The sequence below is a fragment of the Bison bison genome, unplaced genomic scaffold (genome assembly GCF_000754665.1).
Source record: "Bison bison bison isolate TAMUID 2011002044 unplaced genomic scaffold, Bison_UMD1.0 scf7180017864213, whole genome shotgun sequence".
Taxonomy (NCBI): Eukaryota; Metazoa; Chordata; class Mammalia; order Artiodactyla; family Bovidae; genus Bison; species Bison bison.
Genome location: NW_011494785.1, coordinates 2,265,798 through 2,286,154, shown reverse-complemented (window position 1 = coordinate 2,286,154; position 20,357 = coordinate 2,265,798). Strand labels below are relative to the sequence as shown.

The window sequence follows — 20,357 nt, the reverse complement described above, 5'->3', positions numbered from 1 at the left end:
AGGTGACCCTATAAAGAGGCCCCATAAGGCCTGAGAACAGCCTCACAAGTGACCTGGGAGATGATCTTGTGCTAGTAAAGCCTTCAGATGAGACTCTGGAGTCCTGACTGACAGTTTGGCTGGAGTCCCATGAGAAATCCTGAGCCAGAGGCGCCCATCTAAGTTGCACTTGGATCCCTGAACCATAGTAATGGTAGCAAGATAATACATACTTGCTGCTTAAAAAAAAAAAAAAAGATAGATTAAAGAGCAGTGAGACAGAAACCAGGATACCTGTGCTCTGGTCTTGGTTCTGACACAACGTCTGTAACTCTGGACCAGAGAGTCTCAGTTGTTAGGATGCATCAGAGCTCCCTGGGGGGCTCACTGGAATAGATGCTGCATCCCAGTCCTAGAGTTTCTGATTCAAAGTGAATGCAGTGGAGCCCAAGAATACACACTTCAAACAGGTTCCCAAGTGAGGCTGCTTGCGGAACAATTTTTGAGAACTACTGCCTTGGGCAAATTATTTAACCTTTCTAGGCACCAGTTTCCTTATTTGTATGATGAGATTATGCTAGAAAGTTTCCACATTCCCTTGTATCTCTGACCTTCTATGATCCAACATATTCTTAAGTAAAACATTTTCCCTTCTCTGTAGACAGAATGTAGACCTTTTAAAATGGCATAATACAGATGACTCTATGGAACTAATTTAGGTGAGCAAAGATTATTGAAAGATAGGTACCGCCTTCTCTTCCATGACATCTCAGAAACTGAGGACCAGATTGTTAAAAGAGCAAAACATTGAGCACATAACCAATGACAGCCAACATGCCTTATGAATCCATCTAGCTACATGAAGAGGTTAGAAAATTCAATAGAAGAAAGATCTGGGAAACCTTTTTATTCCTGAAAGCTTCACATTTTGTGGTTGTTTCCCGTGCCTCTCAGGTTTATGCTAACACGAAACTTCTAATGACGGAGACCAAAAGAAAATAACAAAGTGGTATTTTCCAAAAATCAGTCCTCACCTTTTTCTATAAAGCATGGTAAGTTGTGCAGCAGCATGAGACGTCCATGTAAATGACTGGCATTCTCCTGAACAGGAAATCTGAGGGGTACCCTCAGTTCAAAGCACTGACTTCCAACTTTGAATTTATACACAAATTCCCTCTCTCGGTTGCAGAATCTTTCTCTGTTTTTTTTCATCTTTAGCAGGATTCTAGAAAACTAACAACAAAAAATTCAGCCGGTTATAAGTGCAAAAAAACTTACAATGTTTCCTTATTGCTAAGCCACTTCTGGACTTCCCTATAGCTCAGATGGTAGAGAATCTGCCTGCAACGCAGGAGACCCAGGTTCAATTCTGGGTCAGGAAGATTCCCCTGGAGAAAGAAATGGCAACCCACTCCAATATTCTTGCCTGGAGAATCCCACTGACAGAGGAGCCTGGTGGGTTACAGTCCATGGAGTCACAAAAAGCCACTTTTAAGATGGCTCCCTACTCAGAGATTTTATTTGTGTGACACTCAGCTGATTATTCTTTTTTCCTACTTTTATCCCTTCATAAAAGTAGGGATGTTTTCATGATGAAAACAAAGTGCTTCTTTTTAAATGAAAAGTCTCTCTTCAACTTCATACATGAAAAAAACTGCCCATTTAGCATTCCTAGGCAGGGTGGCTCAGTCTCTTAGTCATGTCTGATTCTTTGCAACCCCATGGACTATAGTCCACCACGCTCCTCTCTCTGTCCATTTTCCCGGCAAGAATATTGGAGTGGGTTGCCAATCCCTCCTGCAAGGGATCTTCCTGACCCAGGGATCGAACTGGCATCTCCTGTACTGCAGGTGGGTTCTTTACCACTGAAGCACCTGGGAAGCCAAGATCCCTAGGCGGAGTTCTCACGAATCGGTAAGGATCATGTAGAGAAGAACAGAGAGGATTCTTTGGAAGAGATGCACGGTAGCCAGATACAGTTCATGAAATAGTTGGTGAATATAAAGTCAAAGAAACAGATCAGGGATCGAGGCATCTTGAAGACCCTAGAGACTGTGGGCGTAAGATCTGATTGAGGGGTGGAGGGAAGGGAGGTGGTGCTGGAAAGATTTCTATATGGGGAGAAAATATACATAAAATGTACAGGATAGACCATAAAGCAAAGCAGACAACTACTGGGAAAGAAGAAATCTGGTCAGAAAGAACACATCAATTGAAGATTTCCTTATTAGCCCCCAAACAGGAGTCCTGTTCCTAGGCATTCCCCCATCAAATCAGCTTTCACACTATTCTCTGCACTGAAGTCAGAGTAATCTTTTTCAAGTGCATATCTGGTCATGCTGATTATCTGCTTAAAATCCTTCTACGATATTCCATTGCTTTTAGGATACAATACAAATTCTTTAACAGTTTCTCACCCCTGCTTATACCTCCAGACTCTTCTTTGGGGAGCTGAACCCCCCTCCTCTCCAACACACAAACTGACAAACTTTATTTTCAGTCATAGTGAACCTCTTTCAATACCACACCTCTCTTTCCACTTCCAATCTTTCTGAATGTTTTTCCTTTGCCTAGAGCACGCTTACTGCTCTTCTTTCCTTGGCTTGTCTCAGATTAGATATGCCCCAGGAAGCCTTTTAACTTGTCGGACTGTCTTCATGTTTAATCAAATAATAAATACGAAGCATCTGGTAAACATAATATGACCAGTAAATGGAAGCTGGTAAAAATAATAAAGAAAGAAAGAAGCTTTTATATAAGAACATATCAGTTTTTTAAAAAAACCAAAGGCTGCTAAGTACACATGAGGCAGACAGAGGCAGTCAAGGAACATTTTGCAGGGAACTGAAAATTAATTAAATGTGGGCGCATGGTCTCATTTTGTTTAGAGTCAATATTCTAGGCAAACAAAAAGCACTAGCTCTGGTTTCAGTTGATTCACTCTTTAGAATTGTGCCTCAAAAAATTGATACTTTGGTTATCTCTCTCTGGTTTGTTATTACTGCCTGCGTGCATGGGTGTGCTCAGTCGTGCTTCACTCTTTGCAACCCCAGGGACGGTAACCGGCCGGCTCCTCTGTCCATGGGATTCTCCAGGCAAGAATACTGGGGTGGGTTGCCGTTTCCTCCTCCAGGAGATCCTCCCCCCACAGGGATCAATCCGGGGTCTCCTGCGTTGGCAGGCGGATTCTTTTACCACTGAGGCACCTGGACACTCCCCAGTGCTGAAATCAAGGAAGATTTCCACACAACAATGGGATTGGAAGAGGGGAGCTGGACCGAACTCATTCAGCCAACAGAATGGAGGAGGTTCGGAGGCTTGAGTGAGTCAGCGAAGGGAGGGCAGACTGTCGGGCCGAGAAGTCTCAGCCGAGTGAGGGAACAGCCCCCCGACTCGAGGGTTCCAGCCCGAGGAAGCTTCCTCGCTCCGGTCGCGAGCTCACCTCCTCTTGTTCCGAGTTCCCAGCTGTTGGCAGTACGGGTCCTGACCATCGGCCTTGGCGCTGGGCCCATCAGCTGACTGCTGCCTTGTTTTTACAGCCGGAAGATCCGCTACGGCTGATTCTTCCAATTATTTTCCTCTTTCCTGGCACCTCGTGAAAAATTCCTCGGTCTAAATGTTCCCTTGTTCCATCCTACCTATTTTTAATCATTTAAAAACTGTCGGAAGATGTATTTATACTATTATTGTGCATTTTGGAGACGGCGCAGAGTAAACTCTCATGACGAAAGTGAAGCGGCGAAACACAATCTCAGTTCGGGCGGACCGGATGCGGAAGGGTGGTGCTTGGGGAAGGCGTGAACTAACTGCGCATCGCAGAACGCATGCGCGGCAGTTGGACTGGCCGGCCAGGATTGGCGATCCGCGGGATAGGCGGAACGCTCTGGATTTGGTTTTGGGCGGGAATTGAAATTGCCGCGGCGGCTGCCTGCTAGAGCCTGAGAGCTGCAGGTTTCCAGCCTCGGAGGGGACCATGGTGCGGCCTGCGAGGTGAGTAGCTCATGGCATCCCGCGAGGGAAGGGAGGAAGGGCAGGAAGACGCTGTAGGCTGCGTTACCTGCACGGGATGAAAAGAAGGGCCCGAGGATCAGGTGGCGATAGTGGGATGGACAGGGAAACACTCCAGCCTCCAGCGAGAGCTCCCGCTCCTCGGAAGGGTCCTCCTCGGAAGGGTCCTGACATTTCCTGGCGTTTATTTTACCCACCCCGTTCAACTAAGACCCGATTACCCTTTGCATTGCTATGGTTTTTCCAGTAGTCATGTATGGATTTGAGAGTTGGGCTGTGAAGAAAGCTGAGCGCCGAAGAATTGATGCTTTTGAACTGTGGTGTTGGAGAAGACTCTTGAGAGTCCCTTGGACTGCAAGGAGATCCAACCAGTCCATTGTGAAGGAGATCAGCCGTGGGATTTCTTTGGAAGGAATGATGCTAAAGCTGAAACTCCAGTACTTTGGCCACCTCATGCGAAGAGTTGACTCATTGGAAAAGACTCTGATGTTGGGAGGGATTGGGGGCAGGAGGAGAAGGGGACGACAGAGGATGAGATGGCTGGATGGCGTCACTGAGTCCATGGAAGTGAGTCTGAGTGAACTCTGGGAGTTGGTGATGGACAGGGAGGCCTGGCGTGCTGTGGTTTATGGGGTCACAAAGAGTCGGACACGACTGAGCGACTGAACTGAACTGAACTGCTACTTAGGTGTTAATTCACTTGTTCGTCACTATATTTGAGATAGAAAGTTTAGGTCTCTTCATTTTATCAGTTTAAACCTCTGGGCCTGAAAGTCAGTTTGCCTGAGTCGTATGGCTAGTAAGTTACTAGGTAACAAGCAAATCTAAGCCAGCTGGCGCCATATCCTCTGTGTTTTCCACCAAGTGCTGTTGGAAATTCTTCCTCTACTTTACCTCAGTCGAGCACCATGGAGACCTAGGGTCAGCCATTCATTTAATAGAGTTTCGAATATACTTCTGCCCTGGAAGTGTGTATTTACTAGGTATATATACATATATTTAGATGCTGGAGGTTGCATTCTAAGGGGCTGAAAATAAACATGGGAGTGTGAGAGAGTGAGAGGAAGGAAAGCCTTACTTTAATTAAAAACTTTTTATTGAAGTGTAGTTCTCTATTATCTTGTGTCTCTGGTGTACAGCAAAGTGATTCAGTTTTATATGTATATATACACATACACGTGTATTCTTTTCCATTATGGTTTATTACAAGATATTGAATATAGTTCCCTGTGTTATATAAACTTTTTATCTATTTTGTATATAATAGTTTGTATGTGCTAATCCCAAACTCCTAATTTATCCCTCCGACCCCTTTTCCCTTTTGGTAACCCTGTTTGTTTTCCATGTCTCTGAGGCTGTTTCTCAGACTCACCATGTTTTAAATGCCTATTGCATAGTGAGCCATGGAGAAGGAAATGGCAACCCACTCCAATATTCTTGCCTGGAGAATCCCAGGGACAGAGGAGCCTGGTGGGCTGCCGTCTATGGGGTCGCCCAGAATTGGACACGACTGAAGCGCCTTAGCAGCAGCAGCACAGTGAGCATGAATTAATATTGGAAGAGATAAAAGAAAATGGCTTTCAGTATCAAGAAGTTTATAATTTAACATCAGAATTCACATATAAAACAAATACATACAATAGGAAATTCTAAATGCCCAATGGTAATTAAACAGTGTATAAACTTTGTGTTAATTATATTGATTATTCCTACTTTGTTCTCTGAATTAACTTTTTTCCTTATCAAGTATAACAATCTTCTATCTTTGCTGTAAAATGCAAATCATGTTTTTAATTTACATGTGCTTAAGGGAATCCAAACATTTTTATTTACTCAAGAGTATTAATGGCCTTAGAGAATGGAGGTGAGAAGTTGACATTTCTATAAATAAAATTTCTGTCTTGGTCACAGGCATAAGAAGCCAGTCAATTACTCCCAGTTTGAGGACTCTGATAGTGATGGTAAGTAGAGCATCTTATTTCTTCATTAAAGGTTTGATAATTTATATCCTTAGTTTATAGGATATATTATGTATGGGGGCGTGTGTGTGTATGGCTAAAATATGGTTGTACCAATTGCATATGAGGAAGGTCTGGAGAAATAATTTTTTTAGCATTTAGAATAATTATGCTGATCACTACACTGACAAGAATTAATATTGGCATAAATCATAACCACACAGGGCCAGGAGAAATGATTTTTCAGGTCTAAACTACTCTAGATCCAGGTTCCCCCTGTCTTTCAGAGATGCAGATGTGTTACAGAATGTATTGTAAAATCCCCATTAATGATAGAGTAAAGCAAGCGCCTGAAGGAATCTCAGCCTTAAGCTTTATCCTACTGTGTTACATATGTACTTGTCTTTGTTATTAAGAGAACTTTGGTCAAAAACTTGGAGAAACATGGTGTTAGGTTACACTGTACTTCAAAGTAAGTTTTTTGTTTCTTTCTTAGACCTCTGGAGTTTTCTGGGAGTCAAATGTTTAGTAATGCCTTGATTTGAAGGAATCTGTTTTTGCTTGGAGCCCAGTCTTAATGTGCGTCTAAGACTTGGGACCGAAGAGTATAGAACATGACTTGATAGCTTTTTACTCTTGTCATCAGTCTGTCGCAAAATAGGTATAAACTGCTGGCTGTATTCTGGAAACTGTGGTGTGGAGGTGGGGGACAAGTCACAGATTATTGTATTTCTATGTGGAGAAGCATAAAACACTTGTTAATAATGGGAAAGTCCATGATTCAGACTGTGTGTACCTCGAAGGTATACATACGTGTCATGTGTGCGTTTGAAAGTTAGAGCAGCAGTTTTATGTTGAGTGTCAACAGAAGAATCACCTCAGTTCTGAGGATGGTAAGACGAAAAACAATGAAGACAGAATGGCCTGGAAAACAGCATCCCTTTGCCAAAAATCAAGTTACTGTGGTGGGATCGTAGGAGGGCTCTTAAGGTGATGATACCACTGTAAAGACTGCTACTGTAAAGTCCTAAGTAGGAGCTACTTTCTCTTCCTCCAGGTTCCGATGCTTCTTACTTTACTTAGCTTGGTTGTTGTTTTAGGAAAGGTAATGGGGATGAGATGGCTGGATGGCATCGCCAACTCGATGGACATGAGTTTGAGCAAGCTCTGGAAGTTGGTGATGCACAGGGAAGCCTGGTGTGCTGCAGTCCATGGGGTTGCAGAGTCAGACACGACCGAGCGACTGAACTGTACTGAATGCGCCTTTGAAAGAAAGTATTTGGCTGTGTTATGAAATTTCCATAAAAATAATTTTCTTCCACTTGTCAATATGATAAAATTATACATGGAATTTTATTGATTTTTCTAATGGTTTTGGAGGTTTTTAATTAATCGTTTTTTTCTTTGCCACTTATATACGCTAGCTTAGTGGCCCTTATAGTTTTTCAGGGAGTTAGTTTGTGACAGATGGATGTTTTTTTTTTTTTTTAAGTCACTAAAACAAAGTTGAAAAGCTCGAGTGAGAATAAAGACAGTATACCAACTGTCTTTTTTAGATTATGGAAAGCAAACAGTGCTTATCTTTAAAACTTGAACACACATAGTAATGATTCTCAACTACCAAGAAAGTAAGTTTACCTTATTTCTTCCTTGCTGCTGCTGCTGCTAAGTTGCTTCAGTCATGTCCAACTCTGTACGACCCCATGGACTGCAGCCTACCAGGCTCCTCCATGCAATTTCATATATTCTGTTATTTTTAATTCACGCATAAATAGATGATTTTGTTCCTGCAACTGCACCGTTAAATAAGAAATCCAGAACAACACAAAAGGAGTTGAAACTAGAAAAACCAGAACCTAAGCTGAAGAATCTCCAGGAAAAAGACATCTCACTACAAGAGAAAACCCCTAAAAAAAGGTGAGAGGTAAGACATGCAGTGAATATATGACGTTAAATGTGTTAATCTAAAAGAGATAAATTCAAACTCTTGGTCTAAATTAGAACTTGAGCAGAATCATAGGTCTTATTTAATTCATGTAAGAGAACAGGAATGTACCACTAATCCCCTCTGGCTTTCTGAACTGCTTTAAGTTCATGAATGCATAAGGAAATAAGCATTGAAGTCATAATCTCCAAGTTTACAAGGTTTATCTTGCCCTTACAAGGAGACCTAGCACCTGGCTCTGAAGTCCTCAGGTCTTACAAGACTACCTTGTTTAAAGTTATGTCTGTAAGGATTATAAAATTCAAAGGCAGATTTCTCAATGAGATGATGGATGTTCCCTAAACTTGTCATCATTTCATGATGTATATGAGCCACATCATTGTGTCACACACCTGAAACTTACACAGTGCTGGATGTCCATTGTAGATAGCTCAGGAAAACCAGAAGGAAAAAAAAAGTGAAACCGTGTATTTCTCTACAGATAAAAAATATTTTCACTTTATCTTACTGAGTTTTGTCCAGCAGTGAGAAGGACCCGTAGTTTCAAAGTAACCCTGGAGTTCCACTAGTTAGTACTTGGAGGCAGTGGGGGAGATGGAGGGGAGGAGTCTGAGAGGCCCCAGACTTGCAGTGTGGGGAGGAGGTGGCCGAGGAGGGATTCTGACAAGTGGAACATGGCATGTGTGACGCTTCACTGCTCCAGTAGCGTGAGGAAACTTCCTTAACAGAGAAACTTACCCCCACATCATTCTCTTCACTTTTGACTCTTTGTTTTTGAGCTTCTTGTACTATCTTTAAAATATAGTTTAAAAAACGACCAATGGATGGGAAAAAAGATTTGCAAATCATGTGATCCATTAGGGACTTGCATCTAGAATATTTAGAGAACTCTTACAACCCAACACTAAAAAGGATCATGACCCAATTTAGAAATGGGCCAAGGACTTGAATAGACATTTCTTTAAGGAATATATACAAATGGCCAATAAGCACATGAAATGATGCTCACCGTCCATAGCCATCAGGGAAATACAAATGAAAACCCCAGTGAGATCATATGCACACCCACAGGAATGGCTGGAAGCAGAAAGACAGATGGTAGCAGGTGTTAAGGAAGATGTGCAGAAATGGAAACCCTCATGCATTGCTGCAGGGAATATAAAATGGTGCACCCTCATTGGAAGACAGAGTAGCAGTGCCCCAAAATGTAGGGTTTATTATATGACCCAGCTAGGTATATGCCCGAGAGAAATAAAACTCTGCCCACACACAAACCTGTACACGGGTATTAACAGGAGCATTAATCATAATAGCCAGAAATAAAATGTAAGTAATCCAAATGCCTGTCGATTAGTAATTGGATAAATAAAATGCAGTATACCCACACAGTGGAACCTTATTCAGCAATGAAAATAAATGAAGTCCTGGTACCTGCCACAGCATGGATGAACCTTGAGGACATCATGGTGAGCCAAAGAAGCCAAGCACAAAAGGCCACATGTTACGTGATTCCATTAATATTAACACGGAAGGCCCGAAACAGACAAGTGCATGGAAACAGCACGTAGATTAGTGCTTGCCAGATGTTGGGGCAGGAGAATGGGGGCTGACTGCTAGTGGGTAAGGGGTTTCTTTCTGGGATGATGAAAATGATCTGAAATTAATAGTGGTGGTAGCTTCACCGCTGTCTGAATATACTAAAAACTGCTGAATTGCAGGCTTCGAAGGCTGCATTTGACACTGCATGACTTATATCTCAATAAAACTTGTTATTTTTAAAAAGTGCTAAATCCTTCAAGGTGCATCTCAACATCTCCTCCTTTACGTAACCTTTTCTGTCTATTTTTTTGCATTCCCTTCTTAAACACCGGAGCACTCTTGACCACCTTGAACAGGAGTCATGATAATCTGTTTACATGGGATAATTATTCCAGGACTTTCTTTCCTACCTCCTCATTAACCGCAGACTCTGAGGGCACGTCTAGTATCCTGTCTAGTGCAGTGCCTCACGCAGAGTAAGTACTTACTGAAATACTTGTCAGAATCCAGATTACATGGCAGAGCAGATGTAAAAAAAAAAAATATATATATATATAGAGAGAGAGAGAGAGTAATTTCAATTTAACGTAGGAGCTGTAATAGCTGCCTAAGCAGGTGTGGGTGAGGTCACAGAAGTGATGTTTGAGCCACGTCTGCTCTCACTTGGGCGGGTGCTTCCCACCTGGACAGAGCTGGTGGTGAGGAAGAGATGTCACAGTGACGTGGACACCGTCACCCACTGCCCGTGTCTGTTCTGTTCTGCTGGGTCCAACATGACACTTACATTTCAGGAGGTGGAACGTTAAAGTCCATTATGATAATGATCATTGTTTAAGAACATCTTCCTGAGGTTGGAAACTCTCAGCTAACCTCTCTCAAGGTTTGCTATTTAGTTGAGACTGATAGTTTAAAAACTCATTATTATTTGTGTGTGTTTTAGGATGGCTTTGGACGATAAACTCTACAAGAGAGACCTAGAGGTTGCGCTGGCTTTGTCAGTGAAGGAGGTTCCAGCTGTCACCATTGATGTGGAGCAGTCTCAAGGCAAGCCTAACTTTATCTTCTGTAATTATCTTTGAAACCTTGTTGAAAGTGAAAGTGAAGTTGCTCAGTCGTGTCCGACCAGGCTCCTCCGTCCATGGGATTCTCCAGGCAAGAGTACTGGAGTGGGTTGCCGTTTCCTTCTCCAGGGAATCCTCCCAACCCAGGGATGGAACCCGGGTCTCCCACATTGGAGGCAGACGCTTTAACCTCTGAGCACCAGGGAAGCCCCGAAACCTTCTTACCCCTTTTGTAATCATTTCTTTGGATGAGCTTGTACAGGGGGAAGGCTGTACTTTTAATACTTTGGACTGTAAAAGGAGCAGTCTGCAGAGGGTACTGTTGGATTAGTTGTTTATTCCATCATAAAACTCGTCCACACACAAATATCTCTGCCTAACACTCAGGGTCCACTTGAGGACATGGACCTTGATCCATGTGACCCTGGATCCAAAGTTCATCTTTGTACACAGTGAAAATGTAATTTCTTGGTCAAATAAATTGACCTTTGCATCCTAACGGCCCACTTCCTTTCCTCCAAATTGCAATTAGTTAAGCATCATCTAATGCTGGTAATCTTTATTATTCAGAAAGATAAAAGTACTAATTTGGTGAGCAAACTCAGTAGACTTGATAGGTTTATGACTGCTGACTTTTTCTGTGGACTTTTCTTTGATTTTTCTGGTAACTAGGAAGCAGATGGCAATATTGATATCCTGGAGAGGCAGAAATCATTATTCTTGGAAAAGACATTCATATTGCTAAAATGCTTTCTGAATTAAACTACTTTGGCCTAACTTCTTTTTTGTTGGAGGTTATTTTAAGCACATTCCCTTATTTAAGGGTAAAGATGTTTAAGTCAAAGCGCCTGCTGTTTGACAATAAGTGAGAGAGTGTTGATTAGAGGGGCCTTTATCAAAGAAACTTAAGAGAATTGTCTTACACCTAAAATTGGGAAAATGAAAATCTCTTTCCTATAAAAGATTGTGACGTGTGTAACAGGATTTCTTTCTCCGAGAGTCATGTATTCCATAGCATTGGGAGCAATACTCTAGATCATTTTAAAGTTACAATAATGATTGAAGAGTTTCTACGTTAGTAAAAGCACGGCTCTGCCTACACAGGGATAATAGTTAACATTTATGAACTGTTTCCTTTGTGTGGGCACCACAATAAGCTATTTCCACATTCAGCCAACATCTCATTCCCCACAGGAGCCTCGTTTAATCCCCACCCTCTTTCTGTGTCCACATTATGGATGAGGAAATTAAATCTTGTAAAGGATAAGCAGCCTCCCCTTGGTACGTAGCTGATTTAAGAGCCTGAATTTGAACTTAGGTCCCGTTAAAGTTTGTGTGATTTCCGAGCCCAAAGTCCTAATCTTAGGCTAGCTTCGCCAAGTCAAATCAGTGCGCTACTTTGAGTTTGCTTCATGTGTCTGTATCTAAATGCTATCAGATCTTAGCACTTCTCTTGGTTCTAGTCATTGGTTGATTAGGGTGCATCTGCATGTTCCTTCTTGCTGATATCCAGGCTTTGACAAACATGGCAAGAAGGAAACAGGAGCAACGAGTAAGTCTCCTCATGTCTCCAACTGCAGTGTAGCCGGTGATTATTTAGGTAAGTTTTTTATACTAATATTTACTTTTCCATCACCATTTTTCTAACTCTTACTTAAATTCTTGAACTAAAACTAGAACCAAGGTCTTCACATTTGTGAAGGTTCTCTTCACCTCTTCTCCTTTGTCTTTTCTGTGTTCAGTCTTTCACTGCAGACCTGGTTGCTTCCCGGGTAGGGTCACGACTTCCCCTGACTTCTAGTTGACAGGAGTTGAACCCTGAAGAAAGGGGCTGCATCTTCCCAGCTCAGCTTGAACACTCTTGGGGAAAGACTGTCAATTTGGGTCTTAGACTTAGGCTTAACCCAGACTGCTGCAAGGAGACTGATGTATTGTATTGACCAGACTGGGCTCTGTGGTCTGTTACTAGAAGCACAGGAAAGATGAAGCTGGGCAGATTTTTTAATAAAAGCAGGTGTGATGGAAGTCTACTTTGCAGTTCTTCAGATGTTGTTTAGTCACTCAGATGTGTCCGACTCTTTGCAACCCCATGGACTGCAACCCACCAGACTCCTCTGTTCGTTGGATTCTCCAGGCTAGAATACCGGAGTGGGTAGCCATTCCCTTTTCCAGGGGATCTTCCTGACCCAGGGATCAAACCCAGGTCTCCTGCATTGGCACGTGGGTTCATTACCACTGAGCCACGTGGAAAGCCCCTCTTTAGATGTTACTGGGCACAAAAACTGTCTTTTTTTTTTTAATGTCCTGAAGATCTGGATAAGATCACTGAGGAGGATGAGTCTCAGGACACTCCACGGAGAAGGAAGGCTGCATCCCAAGCCGTGGTCCAGCAGAGGAAGATTCTCTTGGAAAACGGTTATGACGACGGAGCCAACGACTCTGAGCCAGACTTTGCAACTGGTAGGTTATGTCCTCACTCAAGCTCCACCCTATGGAGAGTCAGTCAGAAGTTCCCGGAGACTCCTGCTGTACGCAGAACGCTGCTGAGCGTTGACTGTGCAAATTTGAGGAACACAGGACAGTTAAATTCAGCTGTGCCTTTGGTGGAAAAGCTTTATCCGGAGGTGAACTTTAAGCTGTGCCTTGAAAAATGAGTAGCATTTAAGGGTGAAATAGCACTTCTGACTGATGGAAAGGCATAGATCACAGAACAGGGAAGTACATACACAAGAGCTCAGTGACACTAGAGATTTCTCAAAGAAGTAAAAATGGAACTGCCTTACGATCCAGCAGTTCCATTCCTAGGTATTTCTCTGAAGAAAATAGGAACAGTGACGAGAAAAGCTACATGCCTGCTGTGTTCACTGCAGCATTATTTACAATAGCCACGACACGGAAGCAACCTAAGGGCCTGTCAGTAGATGAAGGGATAAAGAAGATGTGGTACATATATATGTTTGATGTATGTATATTGGGGTTGTTCGTCCACATTTATCCAGCAGATATTTGGGTTTCTATTTTGGGTGCTGTATTCTTGACATGAGAGCTTACCTTTTAGGGCGGGGACATGGACAGAAAACCAAGATCTGAGGTGTCAAGTGTTGATGGTTTTATGTACTTAAGAGTTCATAGATTCCGAGAAGCATCTCTTGTTTTCTTGCTTCACTTGCAGTCCAAAAAGACTGTCTCTTTTCCAGTTCTTTGAAAGCTGGTTTGGTTTTTCTCTGCTGCATTGTTGCAATTCCCCCCAAACTCCCTGGGTGGCTATGCTTCCCATCAAACGCTGTGTGGTCCAGCCCCAAGAACTCCCAGCCTCTCGGGGCAGCTCGTTGGGGGGAGGTGGTTACCACCGTCCAGCCTGTGCTGTAGCTGCACAGCCTAAGCTTCAGGCACAGTCTCCCTCCTCCCAGCCTTCTGATTCCTCCTGAGTCCCCCACCCCAAGAGTGCGCAAGTCCACACTGTCCTGTGGGTCTAGAACCCCCTTCGGATCCCCATCCAAGCCTGCTTTACCTACCATGGAAGGACACCTGTGTTCCCTGTCTTGCTTGGTGTACTTCAAGGAGCAGTATAGCCAGTTTATTTTCTTCTGCTCTAAGCTGAGAATGGCTCCCTCTCCTATCCCGTCAGAGCTGATGGTTTATTATACTTGAATGTGCTGCTGGAATCATCTCAGACAGCCTGCATTATCTGGAGCAGGGTCCCTTCGTTAAGTGACATTTCAGAATTTCCCACTGCATCGGCTCACCCTAGATGAGAGAAAGTGCCTTTTGTGACCTTCGTTAGGGAAAGAAAAGTGAAAAGGAGAGAATCAAGGCTTCTCCTAAGGACATATAAAGCTCTCCGAAATCCATAACCCAGTGTCTGGGTTTTCAGATTCCCGAGGAGGAGATGCTAATGCTTGGGATTCCGGATGTTCCGTCGCTGCCCCTCCAGTTTATGTACATAGAGTCCTAGCCTGTCCTACAGTCTGTCCCCTCAAGCCAAAAGAGAATACGTGAAATACCATAGCTGTTGAGTTTACAGGAAGCTGTGCCTCCTGGACTCTGTGTTCTGAAATTCTAGAGAGGCTTCTCTACCACCTGCCCTTCCCAAATCCAGATCCTCTTGGGACTCCAGAAATAATTACTTGATTTTGCCAGGTGCTATTTATATTAATAGCAGCCTTCATGCAATCTGCTGGCCTTATATAGTAAATTCTGTATAACCCGGTAACTGTTATGTGAATACGTGGGTTGATCATCTGTTTTTAAAACTGTGTTAGTGTGGGAAGAATGACAGATAAGGACATCACAGTTTGAGATCATAATGACATAGTTGATTTAGGCAGAGGCCATCAGCGAGAGGCTGATGAGCACCTTTACGATGGGGATTCAAGCCAGGCATCCGCTGACCCCACCGGGAGCCGGGCGGCCACATGTTCTGTGCTCTCAGACTCAAGTGACACCATAGGCAGAGCAGAGCATCACCTAGGAAGCGTGTTCATTACCTGCATTAACTCAGTCTGCACAAGAGCCCTGTGGTGGAGGCAGTAGGGTCCTCCCCATCTTATACATGGGAAACTGAGGCACAGTGATGTCAGGGGCCTGTCTGAGGTCAAGGACACGTAAGTGAGGGGCCCGGATGCACACCCAGGCACTGTGCCTTGTTCGGCCCCTGGAGATGGCACGACACAGTGGGGACAGGGATGTGTGTGTGGAAGGTGACGCTGGAGCCCCGGAAGCCCTGCGTCTTCCAGCAGAGGTGAGCAGAGGTGTGATCTGTTTCAGGTGAAGACTCTGAGGATGACTCTGATTTTAGTGGGAGTGAAGATGATGAAAGCTTCACTGTGAGAAAAAGTAAAGTTAAAGAAACCAAACGGAAAGAACTGAAGGCGAAACCTCCAGCTGAAAAGAAAGAGAAGCCCAAACCCAAGCCTGGTGCTAGGGGTAAGCCAGTCCCTCACACGACACTTTACGCCGGAGACGGGTCTGCTTTCCTTAAAGTGCTTCCCACCTCTGCCCTTAGTCCCCCTAACCTGTGGGGTGTTCCTTTCTTGTCACAACCCGGGGAGGATGGCAGGCTGGGCTGGGGTGGCAGAAGGCCGAGGGGGCCCTGAGCAGCTCCTGTCCCCTGCATTTCATAGCCACAAAACTGAGGCTCTCAGAGGTCAAACCACATGTTGGATTCTCACGGCTAAGCGATGGCTGGCGCTAGTCCCCAGCTTTGTCCATGCAGAGCCTGGATCTGTCCATTAGACACATTTTCTCCAAGCAATTGAATGGGGAGGTGGTGTATCTCATTTGCTGCTCTCGCACATGACCGATCTTGGAGGGGAGAACCCTTCTGTCTGTGTTTACGGCCCTTTGGTTTCTTCAGAACATATTCAGTTAGAAGAAACCAGTTTTACAAGACAACTTCTGAAACTAGTGACAACCTGAATGTGGAATAGTTTCTTGTGTGCAAGAAGTTGGGATGTTTGTGAGTTCATAATACATTAATAGATTATTGTAAAATATAACTTCCTTAAACCTGATTTGTTTTTCTTACTGATAGAGTTTTTATATCTTAGTTGTTTAATATATTTATAGTATTTGAAACTATCGTTCAGACCCCATTGCTAAGGATGGCCTTAGTCTCACCTCCCCTTGAACAGATCAGTGCTGAGTACTGGTGCCGAGTACTCCTGAGAAATGAGAACTAAGTACTGATAGAGTCCCGTAATTTTTCCCTTGGTAGAGAAAATTTTAAGAGCTATGGCATCCAATACAGTAGCCACCAGCCAAAGTAGTTCCGTCACATTTAAGATCATTAAAATTAGGTACAGTTTGAAAGTCAGTTTCTTGGCTTTGCTGCCACATTTCAAGCGCCCGCCTGACTGTGGCTTGTGGCTCCTGATGTGTTGGACAGCACGAAATACAGGACAATCCCCATCGTGGCAGAGAAGCCTGAGGGGCAGTGCTGACCTCGGGAGTGTGGATGGTACTGGGAAGAGGAGTGCATGGTGAAGGTGTTCACATCAGGCACTCAAGATGCTGCTGAGGCATCTTCTCCCTCCATTTCTTCTCCTACTTCTTCTCCTACTTCTTCTCCCTCCATTTCTCCCTCCACCAAAAACAAACCCAAACCCACTCCCATTCTGTGTTCCTTCTCAGATGGTGTGTCCATGGTGAGAGTTTGCGAGCCCTGATTATTCCTGTGTCTCCAGCACCCTCCTTGCTAATGACTGAAAGCCCTCCACTCTGTTTTCCCCACTCTGTCCCGCTTCGTTCATTCCTGATTCGTTCCGGATCCCCTCTCACCCGGGCCACCATGGAGCCGCTTAGGTGCTCTGCTTTTACACCGCCCTTGGTGAGATGCTTCTAAGCGTGCCAATCCATACGGCTTGTAGGTTCCCCCAGGCCCACCTCTAGGTTCTGTCCTCTCTCCACACTGCAGTGTAATTATCTCTTTACTTTTCTGCCGTTTCTGCTAGAGTCTAGTGAGGGGACCATAAATTCCCTCGGAATAGGATACTCTGAGACCCTGGAGCCTGATACATTCAATATCTCATGACACATTGTGATGGGACACTGTTGTGTGAGTTACAAGTGTGGACTCTGGACTCAGACGTGGTTTCCACTTCTGGCTCAGACACTTACTAGCTCTCAGACTACAGGCTTATTGTCAAATCTGTCTGTTTCCTTACCTGACAGTGGGGAGAGTCATTTCTGTATTGGAGCTGCCCTCAGGGTTAAAGGTAGTGTTAAAGGATACACTTAACATACTTCCTAGCATACAAGTGCTCAGAAAGAATGGCTGTTCCTAGGCCCTCTATAAATGTTGATTAATGAAAGTTTTCTGGATTTATGATTCTGCTTTAATTTTTATAAGCTGATGGAACTGTATAATCTTCACACATGCATGCTAGACTTCAGTCTTGCACTGTGACCCCTGTTTTATGTATATTTTCAAACAAGTGACTTCAGTGGACTGCAGTCCAGCTGCCGTCAAGTCAGAATCTCGGTCCTCACCAAGAAAGGAGGCCAGTAGGACGCCTTCACAGATACGCAGTCCTGCAGCAGAAAGCAAGAGACCTAAGTGGGTCCCACCAGGTATGTATAGGGTGTTTATTTACTGCTCAAGGGCAGGGACTTCGAAAATTGCCACAGGTAGGTATTTTTTTCTTGTAAATGTTACGAATGAATGCTTCCTCATATTATTACTTGAGGATAATAATATGTAATTATTACATATTATTACTTCCTCAAAGCTAAAGGTTTTTAATTGCTGCATTTATTCATCACTTGTTATTCCCTTATATTTGAGCATCCAAGTTGTTTATTATTTCTTCATGGTGATAAATAAGGTTGCAATTAGCACAGACACCCTTACTTTAGAAATCTGGGCACATCCCTGGTTATTTCCTGGGATAAATTCCTAGTAGTAGAATTACAGTGAAAGAGTACCAGCATTTCAGATTCCTGACATATGAATGAATGTTTGTTGACAGATCTCTTTGGTCAAGACATGCTGACCCCTCCAGTGGGACAGAAACCTTGGGAATTCCAGCATTTAGCAAACTCGACCTTCAGTGGTTACATGCTTGGCTTCTCTTTGTTTTCTTTTGCTCCATAGCCCAGTCTCATGATCCTTCATGCTTCTTGACATTCCTAAAACCTAGTCCAGGTTCTGCTCGTGTCATACCCAGACTGGTGGTGACTTCCTGCCAGTCCCTCTCCACTTCCCCTCGTCCCGCCCAGGAGTCCTCTGCAGTGGAACAGATGCTTTCTTTGTTCCGTCAGCACCCTGGGTGTGCACTTCTGTCCAGCTTCCTCCCCCTGGGATGGTTTTCTTCACATGTCTGCTCTCCTTTACCGAGTCATTCCAAGTCTCCTGGGGTTTCCTATCCTTCTTCTCCATGATGTCCTTTGGCTGGTCCACAGTGATCACTCCCCTAAGGATGACCGACTAGTCACAGACGGATGCAGGCCTGAGACTCCGTGGTTGCTTCATTTCTCTGTGGCCTCATTTCATCATCTGAAGTGGCAGGCACTGTATAATCTTTAAAGTCTTCTGGTTTCAAAATTATAAGATTTTAGGGAGGACTTAAAAAGTTTTTGGAGAAGGAAAGGAGAAAGGTTATTTACTGAAATAATGATGCTGTTTCAGTTCAAGGGTATCTCTTAGTCTATTTCTTCTGAGAATAATTAGTGATTCCTCAACAGAAGAAATTTTAAAGAATTGATATAATGAGTTACAGAAGTTTGAAGGCAGCATGAGCCAAAAGATAAGAAATAATGGAGTGATGGCTAAAGAGTCATCGTCATAAAACACAGAGTGCTTGCAGACTCGTCGTGTGGAAGGTGGGGCAGGTCAGGTGCTGGCGGCAAGGGACCGGGGCTTGAGTGAGCGGGCGTCGTGCCCTCTGTAAGGAGGCCGCGCTGCTCTGCTCCCCTTGCTGTTCACACGCAGGGCAATGGGCCATGCATTTCCATGTCTTGAGCTTTTCAAGAGAAGCCAGAAACCCACATTTTAGTGAGAAATATCCTAGTTCATAAAAGTGAACTTAAAAGTCGACCAATCAATATATATGAGAGCAGGATTTGACTCTCAGGTGGCCAGCTGGTCTCCTGTCACAAAGTTGAGAAGACCAGCGAGGCTCCAGTGGGAAAATGAGCCAAGGACATAAACGTACTGCTGCCCCCAAGAAGTACCACCAGAAACAAATATGAAAAGAGCGGCAGTCCCAGTGGCAATTAAGGAAGCATTAAACAATAAAATACAATTTTATACCTCTCAAGCTAGAAAATAATAAAACTCAACCAGGGCATCTGGGTTGTGGGGTAGCAGGTGTAATTATTATAAATTTGTAATCCTTTTATAGGACAGCTTAACAGGAACCGTAAAAATAAACCTGTCTTTTCTTTTCAGACCTACTTTTGGGAATTTACTCTTACAAAGAATTCAAAAGAAGAAAAAGTAATAAGTGGTCAGTTTTTTTTATAACCATTTATAGAAAAGTGGTAAAAAACTAGAAACAACCCAAAAGTTTGTTGTAGGAATTTTGTCAATATATGACGCATACATGCAATTAAGAACGATAAATCAGATGGCTAGAATCATGGAAATGTTTATAAAACCTTTGTATGAAAAAATTATACACAGTTGTGCTTGTTATGGTTATACTCCATATCAACTGCAAACGTATATGTGGATAAATTCTGAAATTTAGTACTCGATGGAAATAATCGCTCCATTAGTGTGGTAGCCTAAATGAAATGTGTAAATAAAGAAAAATGGTACTTGTCAAAGTTATTTACTGTTCGAAAAATAGACTCTTTAAGGAGTATTTGTAAAAGTTACAGAATTTTAAAAAATGTGTTAGATTTGCTGCTACTTTAGAAATTCTAATTACCTTTTTTTTAATGCCTTCACAATCAGTGTTGTTTGCTCCCAACTTTCCTATTTAGCTTTCACATTTAAAGCTGCAGTGTCATTGCACTGGCCTCTGGGGATGTTTGCTATCCGACATACTTTCTGCTCTGTAGTACTTCCCACTCTTTTGCTCTAACTTGGTAGAACCTACATAGCAGGAGAAGGAAATGGCAACCCGCTCCAGTACTCTTGCCTGGAAAATCCCGTGGGAGGAGCCTGGTGGGCTACAGTCCATGGGGTCGTAAAGAGTCCGACACGGCTGAGCAACTTTGCTTGCTTACTTCTGCTGGCCTCTCCTGTTTCATAGACTGATCTTTGTGAAGAGATGTCTGACATGCTCAGCATCAGGTGATGTGCTTTCTTGCAGCCATGTCTGGAAGCAGCAGCCGCAGCCCCCTGGCAGGAGTGGCCGTGAAGTCTCCGAGTCAGAGCCTCCGCCTCGGCCTGTCCCGCTTAGCACGGGTTAAACCTCT

The 20,357-nt window shown here is 43.6% G+C and overlaps 2 protein-coding genes across 3 annotated transcripts in view; one reads left to right on the top strand and one right to left on the bottom strand.

Moving 5' to 3' along the window:
• The window catches only part of LOC104992214 (chromosome unknown open reading frame, human C12orf4), a 38,973-nt gene extending 35,203 nt beyond the window's left edge, over positions 1–3,770 (bottom strand). For both annotated transcript variants that reach the window (XM_010844991.1, XM_010844992.1), the window contains exons 1-2: positions 3,422–3,770; positions 1,014–1,212 (exon numbers count right to left, since the gene is read on the bottom strand). In XM_010844991.1, the coding sequence (XP_010843293.1) occupies positions 1,014–1,191 (178 nt within the window). In that variant the 5' untranslated portion in view covers positions 1,192–1,212; positions 3,422–3,770. The remainder of the gene's footprint in view (positions 1–1,013; positions 1,213–3,421) is intronic.
• A 24-nt stretch (positions 3,771–3,794) lies between these two features.
• RAD51AP1 (RAD51 associated protein 1) overlaps positions 3,795–20,357 on the top strand; it is a 19,969-nt gene continuing 3,406 nt past the window's right edge. Inside the window, exons 1-9 of the mRNA XM_010845205.1 lie at positions 3,795–3,969; positions 5,899–5,948; positions 7,721–7,862; positions 10,370–10,473; positions 12,004–12,090; positions 12,801–12,950; positions 15,258–15,416; positions 17,427–17,561; positions 20,252–20,349. Of these exons, the coding sequence (XP_010843507.1) occupies positions 3,953–3,969; positions 5,899–5,948; positions 7,721–7,862; positions 10,370–10,473; positions 12,004–12,090; positions 12,801–12,950; positions 15,258–15,416; positions 17,427–17,561; positions 20,252–20,349 (942 nt within the window). The 5' untranslated portion in view covers positions 3,795–3,952. The remainder of the gene's footprint in view (positions 3,970–5,898; positions 5,949–7,720; positions 7,863–10,369; positions 10,474–12,003; positions 12,091–12,800; positions 12,951–15,257; positions 15,417–17,426; positions 17,562–20,251; positions 20,350–20,357) is intronic.